Genomic DNA, 26,016 nt, shown 5'->3' with positions numbered 1-26,016 from the left:
AAACTCGAGATCCTGCGATCCCTCACGCATCGATATACCAACGGGGGTTGAGGTTTCTGTCACTCCGGCAACCCCGCAATTGGCAAATGAATACAAGATGCATTCCCCTAGGCCCATAAATGGTGAAGTGTCATGTAGTCGACGTTCACATGACACCACTAGAAGAATAACACCACAACTTAAATATCACACCATTGAATATTACTCATCCATAGTTCACTACTAACATTTAGACTTCACCCATGTCCTCAAGAACTAAACGAACTACTCACGAGACATCATACGGAACATGATCAGAGGTGATATGATGATGAATAACAATCTGAACATAAACTTGGTTCAATGATTTCACTCAATAGCATCAACAACAAGTAGAAATCGATACCGGGAGAGTTTTCCCTATCAAACAATCAAGATCAAACCCAAATTGCTATGGCGGTGACGGTGTCCAGCGGTGATGACGGCGGTGATGATGGTGGAGATGATGATGATGGTGATGGCGATGATGTCCAGCTCGATGACGGTGACGATGGCGTCGATTTCCCCCTCCCGGAGGGAATTTCCCCGGCGGATTCCTGCCCGCCGGAGAGCTCTTTCTCTCTGGTGTTCTCCGCCCCGCAGAGGCGGTCAGAACTCTTCGCGAGGTACCCTCTGTGGCTTAGGTCTTCGGGACGAAGGGTTTGGCGAAGAAAAGGAGGCGAAAGGGGTCGTGGGCCCTCCACACCACAGGCCGGCGCGGCCAGGGCCTGGGCCGCACCGCCCTAGGGTGTGGGCCCACCCTGGCTGCTCCTGGCTCCTCCTTCTGGCTTCCTTCGTCATCTTGAAAAATAGGATTTTTGGTATAATTTCCTTCCAGAGTTGATCTTCCAAAATATTGCGTTCTGACGGTGCTTTTTCCAGCAGAATCCTGGCTCCGGTGTTCGATCCTCCAATAACGATGAAACATGCAAAATAGATGAAATAACATAAGTAATGTGTCCCAATATGAAATATATCAATGAATAACAGCAAATTATGATATAAAATAGTGATGCAAATTGGACGTATCAGCGTTCTCCGGCGAATTTAAGTTTACAGAATTTTAGTAACAATTTAAGTTACAAATTTTAGTTACACTTTAGGGGCCTCCCTCGCCGCCCCCTCTCGATCCCAAAAAAAACACCGCGCGTATACGGAGGGGGCGACGAGGGGGCGCGCGCACAAAGTTGTGCGCCGCCCCCTCGCCGCCCCCTCCGTATACGCGCGGTGGTTACGTTCTCCGATTTTGTTAAATTTTTGTTAAGTTAAAATTTTATTAAGTTAAAATTTTATTAAGTCAAAATTTTTAAGTCAAGATTTTTAAGTTAAAATTTTGTTAAAATTTTGTTAAGTCAAAATTTTGTTACGTTAAAATTTTGTTAAGTTAAAATTTTATTAAGTCAAGATTTTTGTTAAGTTAAAATTTTCTTAAGAAAAAAAAAAGAGAGATTGAGGGGCGGCCGGGCGCCGCCCGTACTTTGTACTGGCCGGCCGGCGCGCGCGGCGCCCCTCTCCATCTCTCCCGTGGCGGCGGCGCACGTGTGTGTGGCGGCGGCGGCGACGGCGGGCGACGACGACGAGGGCGGAGACGGTGCGCGCGAGAGGGCGGCGACGGCGGGGCGCGGTTGCTACGGCGGCGTCGAGGTGCGCGGCGAGAGAAGGCGCGACGAGAGGCCGCGCGGCGGCAGCATCGAGCGCGCGGCGGCGGTTGGCGATAGAGGCGCGGCGACGGCGACGGCGCGGCGCTCGGGCAGCCTGACGGCGGAGATGGCGCTCGGGCAGCCTGACGGTTCGGCGGAGAAGTTGAGAAGTGGCGCGGCTGTTCGCACCCGCGCAAATATATAGGGCGACCCTTTAGTCGCGGTTGGAGACCAACCGCGACTAAAGGTACTCTTTAGTCGCGGTTGGTGTCTTTAGTCGCGGTTGGCCAGACCAACCGCGACTAAAGGATTTTTTCGCCGGAATTTTGGTTCCCGCGGAAAGACCCTTGCCAACCGCGACTAAAGGTGTTTTTCCAAATACTTTTCATTTCAAAATCTTAAAAATACAAATAATATATCAAAAAATTCAGAAAAATAAAACTAATTCATTTCAAAATCTGAAAAATACAAATAATATATCAAAAATTCAGATAAATAAAACTAATTCATTTCAAAATCTGAAAAATACAAATAATATATCAAAAAATTCAGATAAATAAAACTAATTCATTTCAAAACCTTAAAAATACAAATAATATATTAAAAAATTCAGGAAAATAAAACTAATTCATTTCAAAATCTTGAAAATACAAATAATATATCAAAAAATTCAGAAAAATCCATTTCTTCCCGCATCTGTCTTCCTGCCTCATGTCTTCCCGCCCCCCGCTTCCCACCATTTCTTCCCACCGACAGTTCTGTTAGATGACACAAAAACCACCTTTAGTCCCGGTTGCACCCACCAGCCGGGACTAAAGGTTAGATGACCAGCTCTGGATTCCTCTTCTTCCCGCCATTACTTCCCGCCTCTGTCTTCCCGCCTACTGTCTTCCCGCCCATATTTCTTCCCGCCACTGTCTTCCCGCCTCCTGTCTTCCCGCCCACATTTTTTCCCGCCATTTCTCACTCTATATATGTAGCCCGGCTTGGCCAGCATTATCACATCTCTACAATCTTTCATCACTCTCTCATGGCTTCCACCGTACCCACTCTAACCTACCAGCAGGTGGAGGATGTAAGCCCCAGGAGTAGGAAAACCCAGAGCGGGCAGGTACGAGGGGTTTATGTGCATGAGGTCACTACGAAGGACCGCGAGGTCGCCTCACATTCCCAAGCTTATGGGTAGGCCAAGCAACAGCTCGACACGCCCATGCACACAACACCCACCTCATAGGCTCATGTTAGGCTTTCCAAGCCTGAGTGCTTCACCTTCCTGTGCACTTCACACATACACGCACTGTGCACAGGATACAAGGGTAGAATACAGATTGAATATCACAACATGACCATTTACGACACAAAAGATGGAAATAAAATTTATATATAGCAACGCTCTACCGAGCAAGATCCAAATGACACGCAAAGGACACATGTCCCATCAGTACATCATACATAGAGGTAGCAAATAGTCTGAGAACAGACAAGATCCAAATTGGACTAAGAGTCCTGAAGATAACCAAGCGGGATCCATAACCAACAAGCCACAGGCTGCTGCCTTAGAAGCGATCCTACTACTCGACGAAGTCGTCCTCCGTGAACTCGACAAAGTAGCCTCCAGCGTACTGCTCATCATCTGTCGTACCTGTTTGTCGAAAAGCGGGTACCGGAAAAAGCGGGAGAAAAACGAGGGTAAGTACCAAATGGCACGTACTTGCGAGACAAGACCAGCTATGCTTGCTGGTGGGTGGTGTAAACTTCGCCCGGCTATATGTGGAGTTTAGCGGCAGCAAAGCAACTAACCAATAGAGACACGCTACAACATTCGTCTATTAGAGAAGGTGAGAGAGCGCATAATCTAGCGGTTCTATACTCTGCAAACAAAACCCAGCCGATGCGATCCCCCTTAGCCAAGAGGTACTGGCAAGGCACTCACACAGTTGACAATTTTATTCCATATCCGTTGTAGTAGTACTAACTTACTACGCAGATTATTAGCAAATTATTAGCGACCAGATTAGGTGTAAGTTGTTCTATGATCGAGTTAAACAGCTCCAAGTCGTCCATAACCGCGGACACGGCATATCGATAAGATTTACCCTGCAGGGGTGCACCAATGTTACCATACACGCATGCTCGAACCCGCATAGTCAAGTGTGGAGTCTCACAACAAGACCGTTCCCAGATCTGTAAGAATGCCTAGGGGGGCCATCCAACTAAGCTACCCGTGACGAAGTTCGGCCGTACTCCGAGACAGACCCAGAGGTTGCGTAGGCGTCTAGGCGGGCACTAACGGCCAAGCACTAGATAAGTCGTCTAGCAATTATGCAGTGCAGTACAGAATAAAACACCCGAAGGCAACAGGAAGTAAACACCCGAAGGCAACAGTATATAAACATGCATGCGCCAAATAAAACCAAGGTTATGGCCCCCTTTTCAACAGACTTGAGAAATGGTAATGGGTGATGGGGGGTCCCGATAAAACCTCCCACGAGTGGTTAGCGCGCTCAGTCTTAGAAACAGATAACAAGAACTCGGGTCCTAGGGGACACAAGCGAGACAAAAATCCGATGCTTTCGCAAAGGGGCTCACCGATGCCTCTGCAATATTATTATCCCATATCAATTTTTAATTGTAGCAAAAGTTATCAACTTCATTTTCGAAAAGGTAGTGCATGTGTCAACATCCCAACAAGATATCCCGAACATTTTGAGATATCAACAAAAACCCTAAACTCACCTACGACTCGCAAAGCAGGCAAACAACAAACAATAGGTAGGGCGAGGAGGTGTATCTCGGATATATAGGTAACAGGTGGAATAGGACACGTGACACAACAGAATCGCAACATAGGGATAGCAATAGATCAAAAGAGCATGTAAATGTAAAATAGGTGAAGGGGTGGGCTCGCCTGTCAGATCAGCGGTAGAAGCACAGGCACGATCCTCCTGGGGGTGCTCGTACTCCTGCTCGAACTGCTCTGCATCGGCGTCTACTCGAGAAGAACCAAATAACACATACAAGGAAAGTATAGCACAAATCAATACAAGTATGCAATGCCCAATTAAAGATATGAATTATGCCATATTACTCAAATTAATTTCAGATTTAAATATGTCCAAATTTTAATTGTTCAAAACCCAAAACAAACTTCATATTCTCATCAGATGGATATAAAGTTTGCCAGATTTGGAATTCAAAAAGTGCCAATTTAATTTGTTTGAAATTTAGGCAGATTTCAAAATGCGAAAAAGAAAAGGAAAAGAATTTCGAATTTGGGACAGATTTGGGCGGGAGTTGTTTTGCACTGAGGTGGATCTAGCCCTTGACGCTTACAGGTGGGACCTTGGCCACGTCAGCGTTAGCATGTCATAGCCCAAAAAGGTTGGATTTAATCCGCGCGTGAGGGGATTCGAACCCGGGTCTCCTCGGTGAGGTCCAGAGGACGGAGCCACTGCGCTGCGATTCGATTTCTGAAAGCAGAAATACTTCAGACAGGAAAAGGATTGTCTCCGGGATAGCTGAGAAGAAAAAAAACGTGGCAGATGTGTACTGTTGGCAGATTTATGCACAGTTTTTAAAGTGTTGCTTGCGACGAAACTGGGCAGTACTATGCGAGGGTTTCGACGGGTTGGGAGAGAGGGATGTGGGGGGAGGTGAACAGAGTGAAGAATGGCCGAAGTGGTGCTCTGTGTCGCCGGCGTTTCTCACCGGAAAACAGGTCAGCGACACGGTCGACGAACAACAAAAACTGCAAACAGTTTTTGGGTGGATTTCGAAATGACGTGGGCGTCGTGATTCTTCGTCGATTTGAGTGATTCAAAACTCTAAATCGTAGCCCGTGATGTTGTGCATCCAGTGGATCCAGTGGCTCGTGCTGAGATGGTCGGTGCCGCCGGCAGAGTTCGTCGGAAAACGGCACCGTGGCAAAGGCGTCGGCAGTGGTGCGTACCCCATGTCGAGCTCGGTTTCGTTGAGAAGGGGAAGGAGAGGTGTGGCTGCTGCTGCTGCTCACCTCGGTGGTGTCGGTGGTGAGAGGGACGTGGCGAAGAAGTCGGAGACGAGGATGACGAAGTAGACGGGGTAGACGGCGACGTCCGTGACGAGCTCGAGCGGCTACCGGTGGCGGTCGGCTTCGGGACGACGTCCAGGACGAAGAGGAGAGGTAGGGGAACCTTTTCCCACGCTCAGGTGGCGTCGATGCAGGCCATGGCGGCGGTGGCGCTCGACGTTGACTCGAGCTGTTTCTCTCGGTAGGGTTTTTTCCAGGGAGGAGATGGAGAAGATGGGGAGGAAGGTGGCGGCGGCGCTCGATGGGGAAGGGGCTAGGGTTCCTGGAGAGGGTGCTGCGTTACTTAAGGGGAAGGGAGGAGCCGCGCGATGGAGGTTGGAGGGGACGTGGCGTCCAGGGGACTCGCCATGCTCGATATGGTGTCGTTCTCCGACGTGGAAAGGAGGGCGACGATGGGGACCTCGTACCCCTTCAGGTAAGTGGTCATGGGCCAGGCCATCAGGTGGGCTTCGGTGGGTTTGCCCACGGTGAGAAAGAGAGAAAAGCTGGGCCACCTTTGGTGGGCTGCCAAGGTGAGAGGGGTGAGAGGAGAGATGGGCTCCGGCTAGAATAGGTTAGGGTTTCTTTTTATTTATTTCTTTCTCTCTTTTCTGATTTTTATTTTCTTGTCAAAATACAAAACTGTTTTATGTATTGGAGGAAAGGAATTGTTTGAAATTTGAAGAGAGAAGAATATGAGAAGATCACCATATCACATGTGATGATAGAAGAAGAATAAAAGAAGGGATTATGCATAGAGCTAGAAAGGAAGAATAGCTCCATGATTTTATGTACAAAAATATATTGGTTGTTTTACATATCAAACCAATTACTTGGGATGGAGTATCTCCAACCCAATCATAAATTGGTTTGAGCAAAGAAGAGGTTAGGGTTGACACCAAATTTTAGAAAATTTGGCCATGACCTTTTTGTTTTAGGGTTTAAGAGATGGGGAAGATGGTGTGCCTTTCTTGGAACATCACAAGAGGAGGGGATGAACCAAGATAGAGGAAGAGAGGAAGAACAACAAGCAAACAAAGCAGAGCCAAAACCAAATGCAATTTAGTAAAACCAAGATGATTAAATGCATGAGTGCAACATGATGACATGCACAAATGCAAGAAAAGTAAAAGGACTAAGGTGTTACTCTTGGGATGTTACAAACGCCCCCCCTTGAAGGAATCGCGCCCCGAGATTCTCAGGAAGAAGAGAAAAAGGACGGGTACTCGGAACGGAGTTGATCTTCCCGCTCCCAAGTTGCTTCTTTATCGGAATGGTGCGACCACTGCACCTTGAGGAACTTCACAGAGTTGTTGCGAGTTCGACGTTCAGCTTCATCAAGAATCCAAACGGGATGCTCTTTGTAGGAGAGGTCTTCTTGGAGGTCGATGGACTCGTGATCAACTGCACGGTCCGGATCTTTGAAGCACTTCTTGAGCTGTGACACGTGGAAGACATCGTGCACTTTTGAGAGCTTCTCAGGAAGTTCAAGGAGGTAAGCGACTTCACCACGCTTTGCTAGAACTTTGAAGGGACCAATGTATCTTGGCGCCAGCTTGCCTTTGATACCAAAGCGATGAGTGCCCCTCATAGGAGTAACACGGAGGTAAGCTTGATCTCCAGGTTGATAGATCATATCACGGTGCTTGCTGTCATAATAGCTTTTCTGCCGAGATTGTGCTATCTTCAGATTGTCACGAATGATTCGCACCTTTTCTTCAGCCTCGTTGATGACATCGGGGCCAAAGATTTGCCTTTCACCAGTTTCAGACTAGTTTAGAGGTGTTCTGCATTTGCGACCATAGAGAGCTTCGAAAGGTGCCATGCCCAAACTGGCTTGATAGCTGTTGTTGTAAGAGAACTCAGCGAATGGAAGGCATTCTTCCCATTTCATGCCGAAGGAGATAACACAGGCACGGTGTCAACACCCGGATTTTTAAGTCCAGATGCCTATTATGCCATTCATCGCAATCCCAGGAATATTGTTTTTGCGAGACATAATAGATTGATATCACAGAACATCATTCATTACAACATCGTAATTGTCTTACAACAAAGGATCACATGATCCAGTCTCATTACAATAGTAGATGATCTATTGATCAATTACAAAACACATAAGCGAGCGAAGTAGCGTAGTAGTAGTCCATCTATTCCACAGCAAGCTGGTTGACGTCGAGTGATCCTAGTTGTCGTAGGCGTCCTGCTGTCCTTCTTAGGGTTACGGTACTCCTCTTCATAGTCTGACCATTTGAATAGCCAGGGACAAAGCCATGAGTACTTTAAAGTACTCGCAAACTAATACTAAGGTAAGTATTATCAACTAGGGAAGGGGATGCTAAGCTCTAGTTTCATTTGCATAAAGCCAGTTTTATTTCATAAGCACTTTAGTAAACCAAGACTTTTCATTTGCCTAACTTAACTCAAGTGGGAACATTAGTGTCATTCCCACAACTCAGTTGTGATTCAAAGTCAAAGTCACCTTTCAAACTCAAGTCACAAGTCACCATTCATATTTTTGGAAAAGTTCTGATGACGGAACAGTATGGCCTTTCCAACTGTCCATGACCGCGGACGCGGCTATTCGAATAGGTTTAACTCTGCAGAGGTTGTACACTTGTGCCACAACAATTGCAATAGCTCGTCGAGGTAATCGGCCCTGATTTATCGTACGCAGATGCGCGAACTACCAATCCTAACCTTTCATTTACATATTCTAGTATAGGCACCTCTCCCCATGAGCTTGGCCTCCCGGTGAAGGCAGACGGTCGGCACAGGGAGCGCACAGGGCTTGGGCCGGACATTCACCTCATTTCACGTCATTTCACATCACTTCACCGGTCACGGAGGCAGCCTCGGCATAACCCCTATGACGCTTGTTCGTAGGGAACCCATACTAAAATACATAAGTTTCCGGCTAAGCCTTACCCAGATTCGGGTATTGTGGGGGTACTTGTAAAATTGGAATGGTATCGCATCCGAACCCAACCATCGGTGTTTTTGTAAAATTCACCAAGTCATTCACCAGTCATATTCACCTTCAAAATCTCTGAATAGAATGACTCATCATTCCAAGGTGTTCAAAGTCATTTCAATTCACAAGTTCCCAACTAGAGTAGTCACTTTTAATATTGAGCACTAGCCACTAGTTATGAGGGGTGCTAAGTATCTTGGAACTTGCTAGGCTAAGTGTGATTCTCTTGTACTACTCTACAATTCGACCAAGTGAATCATAAATCAAAAAGTAACTTTGATAAATAAAATCAAATAAAGCTGGTAAGGTGAAAACTTGGGATAGGTTCATAAAGTAAAATGTAATGGTGCCTTGCTCTTGGAGAGCTTTGCACTTTGCAAGAGTATGAACTTGCAACCAAAATGGTTTGCATTAGTCTAGCTTGCATTGGTAATAGCTTGCAAGAATATTAGCTTGCAATGGGGTTAGCTTGCCTTGGTTGGTGTTGTGCTCAAAGTTCTCTTCTTCTTCCTCTTGGTAGAAAACCTCCTCCTCTTGATAGTCTCCGGTACTAGCGTCTATAAACGAATACGAGGATACAATCACCAAACAATTCATTGGCTATTCTAAACATCACATGTATTCACACAAACTATTCTATTCACACGATTAATACCATTTGGTGCATTGGTGGTCTTGCTTTGGGGAAGAATAATTTCCTCTCCTTTTATATGTAAATGATAGTTTCCATATAGTTCTTGAGGAATAATTTCCTCTCATTGAATCTTCTTTAAGATTTAATTTCTCAAACCATCACACATGAATGTATGTTGACCTAAGTCAACCATTCATCATCGTTATTTGAGAAAATGATTTAAATGAGGTAGGGATACCTCATACCATTTAATAATGCCTATTATGATTTAAAATCTCCGAGTATTTCCTGTGAGAGTATTTGACTAGGGGTTCAAACTTCATATGAAAGTACTTGGGACAAGATTTAAATGAAGTGAAACACCTCATATAATTTACACAAGTAAACTAGCATCACTCATTACTATTAAGTGGGTAAATGTGTTGTTTTCTTATTTAGGAAAAATAATTTCCTCTCATACTAATTAAGGTGTTACTTTTAATTACTTAGAGAAATAATTTCCTCTCATTATCTTATTAAGATTTAATTTCTCTCATGAACAATATATGACCTAGGTTGACCAAAGTCAACCTCTTCATACTTATCATTTGAGAAATGATTTAAATGAGGTTCCATACCTCATGCTATTTAAATTCTATTTGATTTAATATCCTCAAGTGAGCATATATGAGACCCACCAATAAGGGTCATCACATTACTTTATGCCACTTGGGAAGTTGATTTAAATGAGGTTCTACACATCATAGCTTTGAACCCTAATTCTGAACATAATTTAAAAGAGGTGGTGCACCTCATGCATTTTAATAACACATAGTAATGATTTAATATCATCAACTAATTCAATATGAGATTTAACTAGCCATGGTATCTACCTCATGTTGAATTAATTTAGACAAGATTTAAAGGAGAGGGAAGTTCTCATACATTTTAATAAATTATCTTGCCTAATTTAAATGATCTAGAACTAACCATAGGGCCACTCTTTAAACTAGGCCATGATCATACACAGAACCTATACCATATTTCTACATAATAAATTAGAGTTTGTTAAATGTGAATTATGAGAGGTGGAATCACCTCAAAATTCAAAAGGGTTGATTTTTAATAATTTTTATAAGGCAGAAAAGTCTCTGTCTTGTTTATTTTCTCACTTTAATTCTATAACAGATCTAGGTTTGAATCCAGTGGCATTTGATAGAGAAAACTCTAAGCTTTCTAAAAATATAAAGTTTGTCGAATTTGGCTCGGTAGATTTGGATTTATGCAATTTTGAACACAGCACCAGAATTCAAATTTGAGTTAAATTAAATTTAAAGAATTCAAACTAAACAGACGCGCGGGAAACTAATTGGTCCGGCCCAGCTATGCTGGCGATGCGGGCGGGCCGCCTGACAGTGGGGTCCACTGTCAGTCTGTTTTTAAAAAAAACACCGAACCGGTATGGGCTAACCTCGACCGTTGGATCAGAAGGGGATCGAGCGGTGCAGCGTCGTCGTCGTCCTCAGCGAGAAACAGCGGCGGGCACGGCGGAGGTAGGAGGTCGGCGGTGCTCCCAGGCTACGGTGATCGACGGCGATGGGCTGCAGCGATGTTGTCGAGGCAGAGGAAGAAGATGGAGCAGACGGCGGCTCGGATGGTGGCCGCAATCGACGGCTTGCTTGGCGGCGGTGCTGCGGGTCTTCAGCTCGCAATTGGGTGGCTGCCGGCGATGATGTGGCTGGGAGAGGAGCGGTGGAGGATCAGGGAGAGGAGAGGAGTAGATTGGCGTGAGAAATCAGTTGCGGAGGGGTCTCCTTTTATAGGTTCAAGGGGTGGCCGTGGCGCTCGGGGTAGGTCGACGGCGAGATCGCCGTTCCAAAGCGACGAAGGGGCAAGCGAGGGGCGCAGGGTGTTGGCGACGTCAAGGCGATGCTGACGCGCTTCATGGCGAGGCCAGAGGTGGTGTAGTCGCGTCGTCCTCTTCGGCGCAGTATGGCAGTACGGTGGCGGGGGTTCGTCATCCGTGACGACGGCTACAGGGCGAGCGAGGGCAGGTGAGCATGTCTGGGAGATTGAGGGCACCGTGGCGACGCGATTGGTGCCAGGGGAGAGCGAGGGGAGGTGCGAGGCGACGGGGCATGGCGGCGTCCTGTCGCGTCCAGAGGCGTCCTGGTGCGCGTCCTGGCGAGCTGCTGGGCGTGTCGGGGCGTGTCTGGGCGCGCTTGGCCTGGGCGGTGTCGACGTCATCTTGGTCAATGGCTTGCAGGAGCGGCTTCAGGAGGGTCAGGGGAAGGCAGAGGACATGGTGAGGGGAGATGGATGTGAGAGGAGGAGGGGATGGCATGGTGAGTGACATGAGCTCGGCATGGTTGTGTTCTGGTCAAAAATGGTCCAATGCCAGGGCAGGCAAGGCTTGGCAGTGATGCAGAGGGGTACAGGGATGCAGAGGGAGTGCAGGGTTGGACTTGGTCCAACCATAATCCTAGCATGGGCACAAAAATAGGTGATGCCCACAAGGTGTTTGACGATATGGCCGAAAGAAAAAAGTTTTCAAATTTTGAAAATTCCCTTGGTGGATCTCATTCATATATTCATAGGGATGGAATGGTGGTGGTGGTGGTCAATTTGGTGTTGTTTTGCAAGTTTTCAAAAAGTGGATCATCTTCTCTTTGTTTCAAAGTCCCCTCTTGTCAAAACTATACTGGTCAACCTGGTCAACATTAGGTATGGTGGTCAACATGAAAGTTGTTCACCTTCATATGGTCTTGGATGACATGGTCATAGTTTACCAAGTTTGGTTGAAGAAAAGTCAAAGCCAGAGGGGTAAAGAGGGGATCATGTTAAAAGTCACACAAATGACCATCATCACATGTGAGATGGTTTTGAGATTTCCTTTGATTTGATTCTTGTTTCTTTGATGCAATTGTGTTTGTTTATCATATATAAGTATTCTACAAGCAATAGATCAAGCATTGGTGGCCTTGGTTGAAGATTTGCAAATTTGGCTAAGTGTATGTGAGTGAATTTTGGGGATTTTCTCCCTATTTGAAATCTCCCCATTTGAGTTGACTTTTGTTGACTCTAAAGTGGTTCTTATTAGTTTAGAAACATTTTCCAACTATTGAAACCAATTCAAAAGGTCTTGATCAAAGATTTGCAAAAATGGCCATAACACATAAGAGGTGATGTGTCATATTTTATTATTTTTGTAAATTGTTCCCCTTGCTTCACTTGGACATGGGTTAGGGTCAATTTAGTGTTATATTAGGTTGAGAGATGGTTTCCCAACATTTGGTCAAGGTTTAAAGCCATAGGTCAAAGTTGGGTGAAATGGCTATGTGTCACATATGCCTCTATGCATATGTGGCATTTGATTTTTAATTTGACTTGGCTTGACCCAATTGATGTTGTTGAGTGTTGAAATGGCATATGGAAGTGATCCAACCATTCACAACAAGTTCTAGGGTCAATCTTCTCAAATTCACAAATTTGCACTTTTCTCTCATATACCTCTATGGCATTTTTAGTTTCTTTTTATTTTCTTTGGAAACCACTTGGATTTGGTTTGATAAGTACTAGGTAAGGTGTATGAAGGTTTTCCAACCTCTAAGCAAAGTAGAAAGGCTTAGGGTAAAGTTTTATACATATAGCCATAGGCACATATACCTTTTTCTTATTTAATTTCCTTTTATTTTATTTTAACTAAGGTGATGAAAAGAGGGGTGAGGTTTAGGTTTTAAGATTATTCAAAGTACTATAACAAGCAATCATGGCAATAGCACAAGGATTAAGCAAGATTACTATGGATCAAACTTAATTGAATAAAAGTTTTTGTTGGTTCCAAAATTTGGAACTAGGGAAGTTCATTTGTTTTATTTTGAAATTTTTGGGATGTTACAAACCCTTCCCCCTTAAACAAATCTCGTCCCGAGATTTTAAGAAAAGTTAGGTTCCTAAGAGAGGTTGAGCATTTTATTAACAGGAAGACCTACTTGGCATGGTCTGGGGTGCTTCCTGAGCTTCAGTGGCAGTCATGTGGTAGAGGCGGCCGTTGTTGTTGTTCTGGTTCCTTCTACCTGCAAAGCGGCGCTGTTGCTGAGCAGGTGCTGCGGTATTGGCGGCAATCTTGGCAAGCTTCTTGGGGCACTCATTGGAGTAGTGACCCACAACTCCACATTCATAGCAGTTCACAGTTGACTTGTCTTTAGGGGTGACGGGGGTAGCATTGCTTCCAGTCCTTGGGGCAGTATTGGGGTTGTTGTTGTTTCCAATGTTGTTGCTGTTGTTGGGGTGGGTGTTGTTGTTGTGATTGTTGTTGTTGTTGCCTCCGGGCTTCGGGGGTCCTCCGTTGTTGTTGTGGTGGTTGGGGCGATAACTCTGAGCAGGGGGTTTGTTGTATCTTGGGGTGAATCCTCCAGAAGAGTTATTGCGGTACTTCTGGGTATGGTGGGGTCCATTCTGGTTCATCATTCTGCGCTTGCAGTTCTCGTTGGCCTGATGCAGCTTTCCTTCCATCTGTATGGCTGAGTCTACTAGGGCTTCGAGGTCAGCGAACGGAATGTTCACTAACACAGTTTGCATCTCGTCATGCAGTCCGTTCAGAAATCTCTCCTTCCTTTTCTCATTGGTGTCGGTCTCATCCGGGGCGTACCTTGACAGAGTGAGAAACCTGTCGCGGTATTCCACTACGGACATCCTTCCTTGCTTGAGTTCACGGAACTCGTCTCTCATTTTCTTGATTAGTCCTTGGGGCACATGGTATTTGCTAAACTTCAGCTTGAAGTCTTCCCAGATCATCATCTGTCCTGCATTCATGGCACGGGTGCTTATCCACCAGGCTCGTGCAGGTCCTGACAGGTAGTGGGTGGCGAACAGTACTTTCTCTGCGGCTTCAACTCCCGCAACTTCGAGGTTGTTCTCCATGGTCTGGAGCCAGTCATCAGCATCGAGGGGCTCTTCAGTCTTGTTGAATATCGGAGGGTTGGTGTGCTGAAAGTTCTTCAGCTTTGATCCAAGGTGCTCGTGATTTCCGTGGCCTTGATTGTTCTGAGCTATCTGTTGCAGTGCGGTAATGTTGGCTTGGCGTTCAGCTCTCTCGACTTCTCGGTCTGCCATCATCGTCTGCAGCAGTTGCATCATGGCATCTGGGGTGGCGTTGCGGGTTGGTGGGGCCATCTGAACATTGAGGTATATGATAAGATAAGAGGGAAATTTCTATGGTTTGTTTGAGATAAAATTTGAAAAGTTCACAATTTGAAATTTTGAGTAGTGTTGCGGGGGTAAAAACCAACAACACTTTTTCATTCATACCAAGCCTCACACATTACAAATCTAACACACCGTTGGTTTGAAGAACCATTCATTCGCTCTACGGTACAAGGGGGATCCTGATACAACTCACACCTACTTAAGTGCTGGGGTGATACTACTCTTCAGGGTGGATTCTTCGTCTTCACGGGTGATGTGCTTGGCGAGAGGCGAGGGCGTTGTCCAAATCCCTGCGGGTTTTGTACAGCCTGAAGTCCTGATGTGCTACATAGTGGTTCATCTCCGGGGGTGGGGGCATGGTCATCGGTCTTCCCATGGAGTCATGTCTTGGGTAGTAGATGAAACGAGTGTTCTTGATCTTGTCCTCATTTTGTCCACACAGACGGGAAATTGCTTCTTGCATAGCCTTGACTAGTCCTTCCTTCCAAGTGTTTCCCGTTACAGAAAACCATATGATTTCCCATACCGGGGCATCAAGCTTCCTTCGTAGATCAGTAGAAACGTCCCACTGAGGTGGTTCTCCTAACTGAGCTTTGAGGGGTATTCCGAAGAACTCGGGATACGGGTGTCCTAGATAGTCCACTAGTTGCTTCAACTCCTTTTCGGACCTTAGGTCGCCTCCGGAACCAAGCTGATAGGACTCCCATTGGTACTTCATCTGTGAACAAAGAGGAGGAGTAAGTTAAAGAAGTAGTCACGTGTGCAACATTTTAGGTAGGCTTGTAAAGAAAGTAAAGTATAGATTTCTCATTTTTGCAAAAGATCTCAAGGATAAGAGTAAGAACAAGTTTTCACAAATATTCACTTCATTGGTTTTTGAAACTAAGTTTTTTACAGACGTCCATTCTAACTAGGGTCTCCTAAGGTCAACAATGGCTCTGATACCAACTTGTCAACACCCGGATTTTTAAGTCCAGATGCCTATTATGCCATTCATCGCAATCCCAGGAATATTGTTTTTGCGAGACATAATAGATTGATATCACAGAACATCATTCATTACAACATCGTAATTGTCTTACAACAAAGGATCACATGATCCAGTCTCATTACAATAGTAGATGATCTATTGATCAATTACAAAACACATAGCGGAAGCGAAGTAGCGTAGTAGTAGTCCATCTATTCCACAGGCAACTGTTGACGTCAGGAGTGATCCTAGTTGTCGTAGACGTCCTGCTGTCCTTCTTCCGGGTTCTGGTACTCCTCTTCATAGTCTGGCCATTTGAATAGCCAGGGACAAAGCCATGAGTACTTTAAAGTACTCGCAAACTAATACTAAGGTAAGTATTATCAACTAGGGAAGGGGATGCTAAGCTCTAGTTTCATTTGCATAAAGCCAGTTTTATTTCATAAGCACTTTAGTAAACCAAGACTTTTCATTTGCCTAACTTAACTCAAGTGGGAACATTAGTGTCATTCCCACAACTCAGTTGTGATTCAAAGTCAAAGTCACCTTTCAAACTCAAGTCACAAGTCACCATTCATATTTTTGGAAAAGTTCTGATGACGGAACAGTATGGCCTTTCCAACTGTCCATGATCGCGGACGCGGCTATTCGAATAGGTTTAACTCTGCAGAGGTTGTACACTTGTGCCACAACAATTGCAATAGCTCGTCAGGGGTAACTGGCCCTGATTTATCGTACGCAGTACGCGAACTACCAATCCTAACCTTTCATTTACATATTCTAGTATAGGCACCTCTCCCCATGAGCTTGGCCTCCCAGTGAAGACGGCAGATAGGCACAGGAACTGCACAGGGCTTGGGCCGGACATTCACCTCATTTCACGTCATTTCACATCACTTCACCAGTACGGAGGCAGCCTCAGCATAACCCCTATGACGCTTGTTCAGAGGGAACCCATACTAAAATACATAAGTTTCCAGCTAAGCCTTACCCAGATTCAGGTATTGTGGGGGTACTTGTAAAATTGGAATGGTATCGCATCCGAACCCAACCATCAGTGTTTTTGTAAAATTCACCAAGTCATTCACCAGTCATATTCACCTTCAAAATCTCTGAATAGAATGACTCATCATTCCAAGGTGTTCAAAGTCATTTCAATTCACAAGTTCCCAACTAGAGTAGTCACTTTTAATATTGAGCACTAGCCACTAGTTATGAGGGGTGCTAAGTATCTTGGAACTTGCTAGGCTAAGTGTGATTCTCTTGTACTACTCTACAATTCGACCAAGTGAATCATAAATCAAAAAGTAACTTTGATAAATAAAATCAAATAAAGCTGGTAAGGTGAAAACTTGGGATAGGTTCATAAAGTAAAATGTAATGGTGCCTTGCTCTTGGAGAGCTTTGCACTTTGCAAGAGTATGAACTTGCAACCAAAATGGTTTGCATTAGTCTAGCTTGCATTGGTAATAGCTTGCAAGAATATTAGCTTGCAATGGGGTTAGCTTGCCTTGGTTGGTGTTGTGCTCAAAGTTCTCTTCTTCTTCCTCTTGGTAGAAAACCTCCTCCTCTTGATAGTCTCCGGTACTAGCGTCTATAAACGAATACGAGGATACAATCACCAAACAATTCATTGGCTATTCTAAACATCACATGTATTCACACAAACTATTCTATTCACACGATTAATACCATTTGGTGCATTGGTGGTCTTGCTTTGGGGAAGAATAATTTCCTCTCCTTTTATATGTAAATGATAGTTTCCATATAGTTCTTGAGGAATAATTTCCTCTCATTGAATCTTCTTTAAGATTTAATTTCTCAAACCATCACACATGAATGTATGTTGACCTAAGTCAACCATTCATCATCGTTATTTGAGAAAATGATTTAAATGAGGTAGGGATACCTCATACCATTTAATAATGCCTATTATGATTTAAAATCTCCGAGTATTTCCTGTGAGAGTATTTGACTAGGGGTTCAAACTTCATATGAAAGTACTTGGGACAAGATTTAAATGAAGTGAAACACCTCATATAATTTACACAAGTAAACTAGCATCACTCATTACTATTAAGTGGGTAAATGTGTTGTTTTCTTATTTAGGAAAAATAATTTCCTCTCATACTAATTAAGGTGTTACTTTTAATTACTTAGAGAAATAATTTCCTCTCATTATCTTATTAAGATTTAATTTCTCTCATGAACAATATATGACCTAGGTTGACCAAAGTCAACCTCTTCATACTTATCATTTGAGAAATGATTTAAATGAGGTTCCATACCTCATGCTATTTAAATTCTATTTGATTTAATATCCTCAAGTGAGCATATATGAGACCCACCAATAAGGGTCATCACATTACTTTATGCCACTTGGGAAGTTGATTTAAATGAGGTTCTACACATCATAGCTTTGAACCCTAATTCTGAACATAATTTAAAAGAGGTGGTGCACCTCATGCATTTTAATAACACATAGTAATGATTTAATATCATCAACTAATTCAATATGAGATTTAACTAGCCATGGTATCTACCTCATGTTGAATTAATTTAGACAAGATTTAAAGGAGAGGGAAGTTCTCATACATTTTAATAAATTATCTTGCCTAATTTAAATGATCTAGAACTAACCATAGGGCCACTCTTTAAACTAGGCCATGATCATACACAGAACCTATACCATATTTTTACATAATAAATTAGAGTTTGTTAAATGTGAATTATGAGAGGTGGAATCACCTCAAAATTCAAAAGGGTTGATTTTTAATAATTTTTCTAAGGCAGAAAAGTCTCTGTCTTGTTTATTTTCTCACTTTAATTCTATAAAAGATCTAGGTTTGAATCCAGTGGCATTTGATAGAGAAAACTCTAAGCTTTCTAAAAATATAAAGTTTGTCGAATTTGGCTCAGTAGATTTGGATTTATGCAATTTTGAACACAGCACCAGAATTCAAATTTGAGTTAAATTAAATTTAAAGAATTCAAACTAAACAGACGCGCGGGAAACTAATTGGGCCGGCCCAGCTATGCTGGCGATGCGGGCGGGCCGCCTGACAGTGGGGTCCACTGTCAGTCTGTTTTTAAAAAAAACACCGAACCGGTATGGGCTAACCTCGACCGTTGGATCAGAAGGGGATCGAGCGGTGCAGCGTCGTCGTCGTCCTCAGCGAGAAACAGCGGCGGGCACGGCGGAGGTAGGAGGTCGGCGGTGCTCCCAGGCTACGGTGATCGACGGCGACGGGCTGCAGCGACGTTGTCGAGGCAGAGGAAGAAGATGGAGCAGACGGCGGCTCGGATGGTGGCCGCAATCGACGGCTTGCTTGGCGGCGGTGCTGCGGGTCTTCAGCTCGCAATTGGGTAGCTGCCGGCGATGATGTGGCTGGGAGAGGAGCGGTGGAGGATCAGGGAGAGGAGAGGAGTAGATTGGCGTGAGAAATCAGTTGCGGAGGGGTCTCCTTTTATAGGTTCAAGGGGTGGCCGTGGCGCTCGGGGTAGGTCGACGGCGAGATCGCCGTTCCAAAGCGACGAAGGGGCAAGCGAGGGGCGCAGGGTGTTGGCGACGTCAAGGCGATGCTGACGCGCTTCATGGCGAGGCCAGAGGTGGTGTAGTCGCGTCGTCCTCTTCGGCGCAGTATGGCAGTACGGTGGCGGGGGTTCGTCATCCGTGACGACGGCTACAGGGCGAGCGAGGGCAGGTGAGCATGTCTGGGAGATTGAGGGCACCGTGGCGACGCGATTGGTGCCAGGGGAGAGCGAGGGGAGGTGCGAGGCGACGGGGCATGGCGGCGTCCTGTCGCGTCCAGAGGCGTCCTGGTGCGCGTCCTGGCGAGCTGCTGGGCGTGTCGGGGCGTGTCTGGGCGCGCTTGGCCTGGGCGGTGTCGACGTCATCTTGGTCAATGGCTTGCAGGAGCGGCTTCAGGAGGGTCAGGGGAAGGCAGAGGACATGGTGAGGGGAGATGGATGTGAGAGGAGGAGGGGATGGCATGGTGAGTGACATGAGCTCGGCATGGTTGTGTTCTGGTCAAAAATGGTCCAATGCCAGGGCAGGCAAGGCTTGGCAGTGATGCAGAGGGGTACAGGGATGCAGAGGGAGTGCAGGGTTGGACTTGGTCCAACCATAATCCTAGCATGGGCACAAAAATAGGTGATGCCCACAAGGTGTTTGACGATATGGCCGAAAGAAAAAAGTTTTCAAATTTTGAAAATTCCCTTGGTGGATCTCATTCATATATTCATAGGGATGGAATGGTGGTGGTGGTGGTCAATTTGGTGTTGTTTTGCAAGTTTTCAAAAAGTGGATCATCTTCTCTTTGTTTCAAAGTCCCCTCTTGTCAAAACTATACTGGTCAACCTGGTCAACATTAGGTATGGTGGTCAACATGAAAGTTGTTCACCTTCATATGGTCTTGGATGACATGGTCATAGTTTACCAAGTTTGGTTGAAGAAAAGTCAAAGCCAGAGGGGTAAAGAGGGGATCATGTTAAAAGTCACACAAATGACCATCATCACATGTGAGATGGTTTTGAGATTTCCTTTGATTTGATTCTTGTTTCTTTGATGCAATTGTGTTTGTTTATCATATATAAGTATTCTACAAGCAATAGATCAAGCATTGGTGGCCTTGGTTGAAGATTTGCAAATTTGGCTAAGTGTATGTGAGTGAATTTTGGGGATTTTCTCCCTATTTGAAATCTCCCCATTTGAGTTGACTTTTGTTGACTCTAAAGTGGTTCTTATTAGTTTAGAAACATTTTCCAACTATTGAAACCAATTCAAAAGGTCTTGATCAAAGATTTGCAAAAATGGCCATAACACATAAGAGGTGATGTGTCATATTTTATTATTTTTGTAAATTGTTCCCCTTGCTTCACTTGGACATGGGTTAGGGTCAATTTAGTGTTATATTAGGTTGAGAGATGGTTTCCCAACATTTGGTCAAGGTTTAAAGCCATAGGTCAAAGTTGGGTGAAATGGCTATGTGTCACATATGCCTCTATGCATATGTGGCATTTGATTTTTAATTTGACTTGGCTTGACCCAATTGATGTTGTTGAGTGTTGAAATGGCATATGGAAGTGATCCAACCATTCACAACAAGTTCTAGGGTCAATCTTCTCAAATTCACAAATTTGCACTTTTCTCTCATATACCTCTATGGCATTTTTAGTTTCTTTTTATTTTCTTTGGAAACCACTTGGATTTGGTTTGATAAGTACTAGGTAAGGTGTATGAAGGTTTTCCAACCTCTAAGCAAAGTAGAAAGGCTTAGGGTAAAGTTTTATACATATAGCCATAGGCACATATACCTTTTTCTTATTTAATTTCCTTTTATTTTATTTTAACTAAGGTGATGAAAAGAGGGGTGAGGTTTAGGTTTTAAGATTATTCAAAGTACTATAACAAGCAATCATGGCAATAGCACAAGGATTAAGCAAGATTACTATGGATCAAACTTAATTGAATAAAAGTTTTTGTTGGTTCCAAAATTTGGAACTAGGGAAGTTCATTTGTTTTATTTTGAAATTTTTGGGATGTTACACACGGAGCATGTCCTTGAGAATCTGATTGACTCTTTCGACTTGCCCACTCGTTTGCGGATGGTAAGCTGTGCTGAAGAGCAGATTAGTTCCCATAGCTTTCTGAAAGCTAGCCCAAAATCTGGAAGTGAAGATGCTTCCACGATCAGAGCTTATTTCCAAGGGAACACCATGAAGAGGGACGATCTTTGCAGTGTAGAGCTCAGCCAACTGACTAGCAGATATTGTCTCTTTGACAGGAAGAAAGTGAGCAACCTTGGAAAGACGGTCGATCACCACGAAGATAGCATCATTGCCTTTTTTAGACTTTGGAAAACCAGTTACAAAGTCCATCTCAATCTTATCCCATTTCCACTCAGGAATTTTCAGGGGTTGGAGGACACCGGCAGGTCTCTGATGTTCTGCTTTGACACGGCGACAGACATCACATTCTGAGACATAGCGAGCAACATCCCTTTTCATCCTAGTCCACCAATAGGTAGACTTGATATCGAGATACATCTTTGTGCTTCCAGGATTTATAGAAAGAGGAGTGTCATGAGCTTCTTTGAGAATGAGGTTTCTCAGAGCTGGATCGTTCAGAACAACAAAACAACCTTGGAAGAACAGAGTTCCTTGATCGTCGATAGAGAAGGACTTGTACTTGGGCTTGTGCATATTCTCTTTGATGTTTTTGCTGCAAATATCTCGCAACTGTCCTTTTCGGATCTTATCTTTAAGAGTCTGCGTGATCACCAAGTTTGCAAGGTAGCCTTGGGGAACGAGCTCAAGATTCAATTTCCTGAATTCTTCATAAAGAGCAGGTTGACTTTCTTGAATCATGAGGTTGTTGCAATAGGATTTGCGACTAAGGGCGTCAGCCATGACATTAGCTTTGCCCGGAGTGTAGCTGATAGACAGATCAAAGTCCTTGATGGTTTCCATCCATCTCGTTTGACGGAGGTTCAAGTTGGGTTGGGTGAAGATGTATTTGAGACTCTTGTGGTCGGTGAAGATCTCACATTTGTTGCCCAACAAGTATTGGCGCCATGTTATTAAAGCATGTAACACGGCTGCAAGTTCGAGATCATGTGTGGGATAGTTGAGTTCATGCTTTTTCAACTGACGAGAAGCATACGCCACAACTTGACGTTCTTGCATGAGGACAGCGCCTAGCCCATGAAAAGAGGCATCACAGAATATCTGGAAAGGTTTAGAAGTATCTGGAAGAACAAGAACAGGTGTGGAAGTGAGCTTCCGCTTGAGGAGGTCAAAGCTTTCTTGACATTGAGGAGACCAAAGGAACTTCTTGTCTTTCTTGAGGAGATCGGTAAGAGGGTTGGCGATCTTGGAGAAATTCTCAACGAAGCGGCGGCAGTAACTTGCCAAACCGAGGAAACTTCTCACTTGCTTGACATTCTTCGGAGGAAGCCATTCAACGATTGCCTTGACGGTTTTAGGATTGACAGCAATGCCTTTTCCGGAAATGACATGGCCCAGATAGACGACTTGAGGAAGCCAGAATTCACATTTGGAGAACTTGGCATAAAGACGATGTTCACGAAGCTTCAGGAGGATGAGGCGAAGATGCTCTTCATGCTACTTATTGGACTTGGAGTAGACAAGGATATCATCGAGATAGACTACCACAAACTTGTCGAGGTACTCCATGAAAATGTAGTTCATCAACCGAGAGAAAGTGGCAGGAGCATTAGTGAGGCCAAAGGACATGACGGTGTATTCATAGAGACCATAACGAGTTTTGAAGGCTGTCTTGGGTACATCCTCCTTGCGGATTTTGATTTGGTGATAACCGCTTCTCAAATCCATCTTAGAGAACACAGTTGCACCCGCAAGCTGGTCAAAGAGCTCATTGATGCGAGGAAGAGGATATGTACTCTTGATCGTTTTCTCATTGAGAGGGCGGTAGTCAACCACCAATCGATCAGTTTTATCCTTTTTCTTCACGGAGATGGTAGGACATCCCCATGGAGAAGTGCTTGGCTGAATGAAACCAAGTTTTTGCAATTCGTCAAGCTGCTTCTTGAGTTCAGCCAACTCATTTGGACCCATCTTGTATGGCCGCTTTGAGATAGGAGCTGTTCCAGGCTCTAGTTCAATGACGAACTCAACAGCCCTGTTAGGTGGCATACCTGGAAGTTCTTCAGGAAAGACGTCAGGAAAGTCGCAAACCACCGGTATAGACTCAAGCTCCGGAAGAGAACTAGGATTCAAAGCAAAGAGCTGAACGGAAGGTGTTTGAGAAGGTGTATAGGTCAAGGTTCCTGACGAAGTAGGAAGAGAAACTGAATGCTCGGCGCAATCAATGACAACTTTGTTGGCCTTCAACCAATCCATGCCAAGAATGACATCGATACCAGAAGATCTTAGCTCGATGAGGGACGCAAGGAACACATGGTTTCCAATTTGAATTTGATTGCCATGACTTATTCTTAGCGCTTCCAACATTCCTCCGGGAGAAACAACCGTGAAAGATTTGGACAAGTACTCGACCGGTAACTCATGCTTTTGAGAGAACGGAAGCGACACAAAAGAAAGTGAAGCTCCTGTATCAAACAGAACTTTTGCAGGGATAGAGTTAACGAGCAAAGTACCAAGCACGACGTCGGTAGCTTGTTCAGCCTGCTCGATGTTGAGGTTGTTGACACGAGCAGCCCTCGGACCTTGCCTGTTGTTGTTGTTGAAGGCACGGCCCGGAGCTGGTGCACGAGCCATCGCATTTGTTGCAGTAGAGCGAGGTGGTGGTGGAGGCAGCTTCTGAGGACAGAAGGTAGAGATGTGCCCAACCTGACCACACTTGTAGCATGTGGGGTCGGCACGTGGACCCATCGGCCTTGGTCCACCATATGCAGGCCTTGGCGGAGGTTGGTAGGTCCTCTGCTGTAGCTGTGGGGTGGGAGGGCGGGGAGCATACCCAGCGTTTGCTGCGCGGGGAGCATACCCAGCTTGTGCAGCTTGTCTTGGCGGTGCGGGATAAGGAACCCACAGCCTGCGCTTCTGAGGCAGTGCTGATGCTGAAGGAGCACCAACCTCTCGAGTATGCTTGCGCGACTCCTCGAACGCAAGCCTACCCGACTCTTCCTTGACAGCAGTGTTGACAAGCTTGTCGAAGGTTTCCACTGTGACATGAGTGAGCGCGTACTTGAGTGCCGGCTTGAGGCCATTACGGAACCTCTTCTGCTTCTTGGCATCAGTAGACACTTCTTCACCACCATAGCGAGCCAGCTTAGCGAACTCAATGTTGTACGCCATCACGTCTCTGTTGCCTTGAACAAGACTAAGGAATTTCTCCTTCATCCTATCCACGAGCCCTTCAGGAATGTGGTGGCTCCTGAAAGCTTCCCGGAACTCTTCCCATGTGACATCAGGCGCATTGGCGGGACGCATCTCGAGAAAGTTCTCCCACCATGCGGCGGACCCTCCAGTCAGTAGGTGAGTCGCAAACCGCACCTTGTCTTCTGGGGCGACTCCCGCTGTGTTGAGCATGCGGTTGACATCGCGCACCCAATCATCTGCATCCAGCGGTTCAGGCGTAGAGTCGAACGATCGCGGGTTCAGCTGCAGGAAGTCCCGGATCATCACTCGGCCATAGCCTTGACGAGCTTGATCAAAGTTGTGCTGGGTTTGCTGCATCTGACCCAACAGTTGAGTCATTTGCAACAGGGTTGGTCCCAGCGGAGGAGGTGGTGGAGGTCTAACCATCCTATTGAGGGAAAACATTAAGATGGTTGAAACAACATATGACAACAATCTTAGAACAAGGATTCAAGACCAGATAACACATCGATCCATAGAATTCATCAAGGTACACCATACAAGGTTCAAGTACACATGGGATCCATACAACCGGATACAAGGATGGAACAACTACAACCCACACATGGATACAAAGATAGTAACTCTAACGCATCCACTCAACACCCATGGGCTGGTAGTCATCACGGTGTCAGTTGGTACGGCGACGACCACGACTGTGCTGGTCCACGGGGAGACGGAGCCTCGGAGCGTACAAAGAGTGAGCCTCAGGACCCTGCTCTCCGTACAGAAGTGGCCCTCGGTGACGCGGGTCGACTGAGAGAAGCTGCCCACGGCGAGGAATGTACCCTCCAACATCTGAAGGAGCACAACTGGGAGGGAACTGCACACTCTGCGGGTAGGAGGGGTGTGACGGCCGAGGAGTGGTATAAGCTGCCAGGTGCTGCCGTGCGTGCCAGAGCTGCTCGGTGACGGAGTCCAACTCGAGAAGAAGGGCCTGAGTGAAACGGTCCTGGCACTGCACGAACTGAGCTGTCATGAACAGGCGGCTGTTCTCCTGCTCCGGGTCAGCGTACTCACCAGTGGCATACCGAGACTGCGAAATGCGAACCCCAGCTGGCACGTAGCGGTACGGTGACCTGTCGAAACAAGTGTAGGTGGAGCGCAGCATAATGACCATGCAGTACGCTACTCTCTGCACAGCCATCTCAACAGAGCTCGCTGTGGCCTCACAAGAGTGCTCCGAAAACTTGCGGTAGTCATCTACGGGCACGTAGACCACAGCTCTGTAGTGGTGCTGGTGCTCGCCACGAGGAATCTCGGACACCCAGTACTCAGGGTACCAGACGAAGCCCAAGTAGCTGAGCATCTCGCGTAGCAGCGCCGGAAAACCACGGGTGTCCTCGCACTGGGTCATGCGGACAACCTGTTGATACGCCATCTGCATGAGGATATCGGAAAGAAGTCAGGCGCCGGAACAAGGAAGTGGTCAAGATATCAACAGAACAACAGAGAGAAGACATGTTAGCATGAAAATACCAACATGGCAAAGGTATAGATTATATGTGGAGATTGATAGCAGATGATATTGAAGCAACCATAGTATAGAAAATTTTCAAAAACACTTTTCCCTATGGCAATACGGTTACCCAGAACACGTCCAAACCTATGTGAAACAAGATAAGAATAGAGTAAAACCGTTGCTCTTCCTCACCAGAGGGTGGGTGGGTGGGGTAAGAAATA

General features: G+C 45.4%; 1 protein-coding gene and 1 long non-coding RNA gene across 2 annotated transcripts; both read right to left on the bottom strand.

Annotated features, from left to right (window-relative positions):
• Positions 1–3,023: 3,023 nt before the first annotated feature.
• LOC139838659 (uncharacterized) lies at positions 3,024–5,996 on the bottom strand. The gene is made up of 3 exons (XR_011756365.1): positions 5,671–5,996; positions 4,567–4,647; positions 3,024–3,300 (listed from the first exon to the last, which is right to left on the bottom strand). It is a non-coding gene; the product is annotated as an uncharacterized lncRNA (long non-coding RNA).
• Positions 5,997–6,010: 14 nt separating this feature from the next.
• On the bottom strand, positions 6,011–25,714 carry LOC139838295 (uncharacterized). Its single transcript, XM_071827701.1, has 5 exons — positions 25,029–25,714; positions 22,812–24,721; positions 21,518–22,505; positions 6,998–7,460; positions 6,011–6,136 (listed from the first exon to the last, which is right to left on the bottom strand). Exons 1-5 carry the CDS (start codon positions 25,712–25,714, stop codon positions 6,011–6,013), a joined length of 4,173 nt encoding a protein of 1,390 aa, XP_071683802.1.
• Positions 25,715–26,016: the final 302 nt, after the last annotated feature.

This window comes from Lolium perenne, chromosome 3 (genome assembly GCF_019359855.2).
Source record: "Lolium perenne isolate Kyuss_39 chromosome 3, Kyuss_2.0, whole genome shotgun sequence".
Taxonomy (NCBI): Eukaryota; Viridiplantae; Streptophyta; class Magnoliopsida; order Poales; family Poaceae; genus Lolium; species Lolium perenne.
Note: the sequence above shows the minus strand (reverse complement) of the source record. Positions and strands in the feature narration are given on the sequence as shown.

What these genes read in the sequence shown, in the direction of transcription:
- LOC139838295 (XM_071827701.1), bottom strand. Translation starts at nt 25,714, where the DNA reads ATGGCGTATCAACAGGTTGTCCGCATGACCCAGTGCGAGGACACCCGT. An exon ending in AATCCTGGAAGCACAAAGAT is followed by an intron (nt 7,461 to 21,517) that starts GTATCTCGATAT and finishes AACTGGTGAAAG; the next exon opens with GCAAATCTTTGGCCCCGATG. An exon ending in ACTCTGTGAAGTTCCTCAAG is followed by an intron (nt 6,137 to 6,997) that starts GTGCAGTGGTCG and finishes ACTTACCTGAAG; the next exon opens with GGGTACGAGGTCCCCATCGT.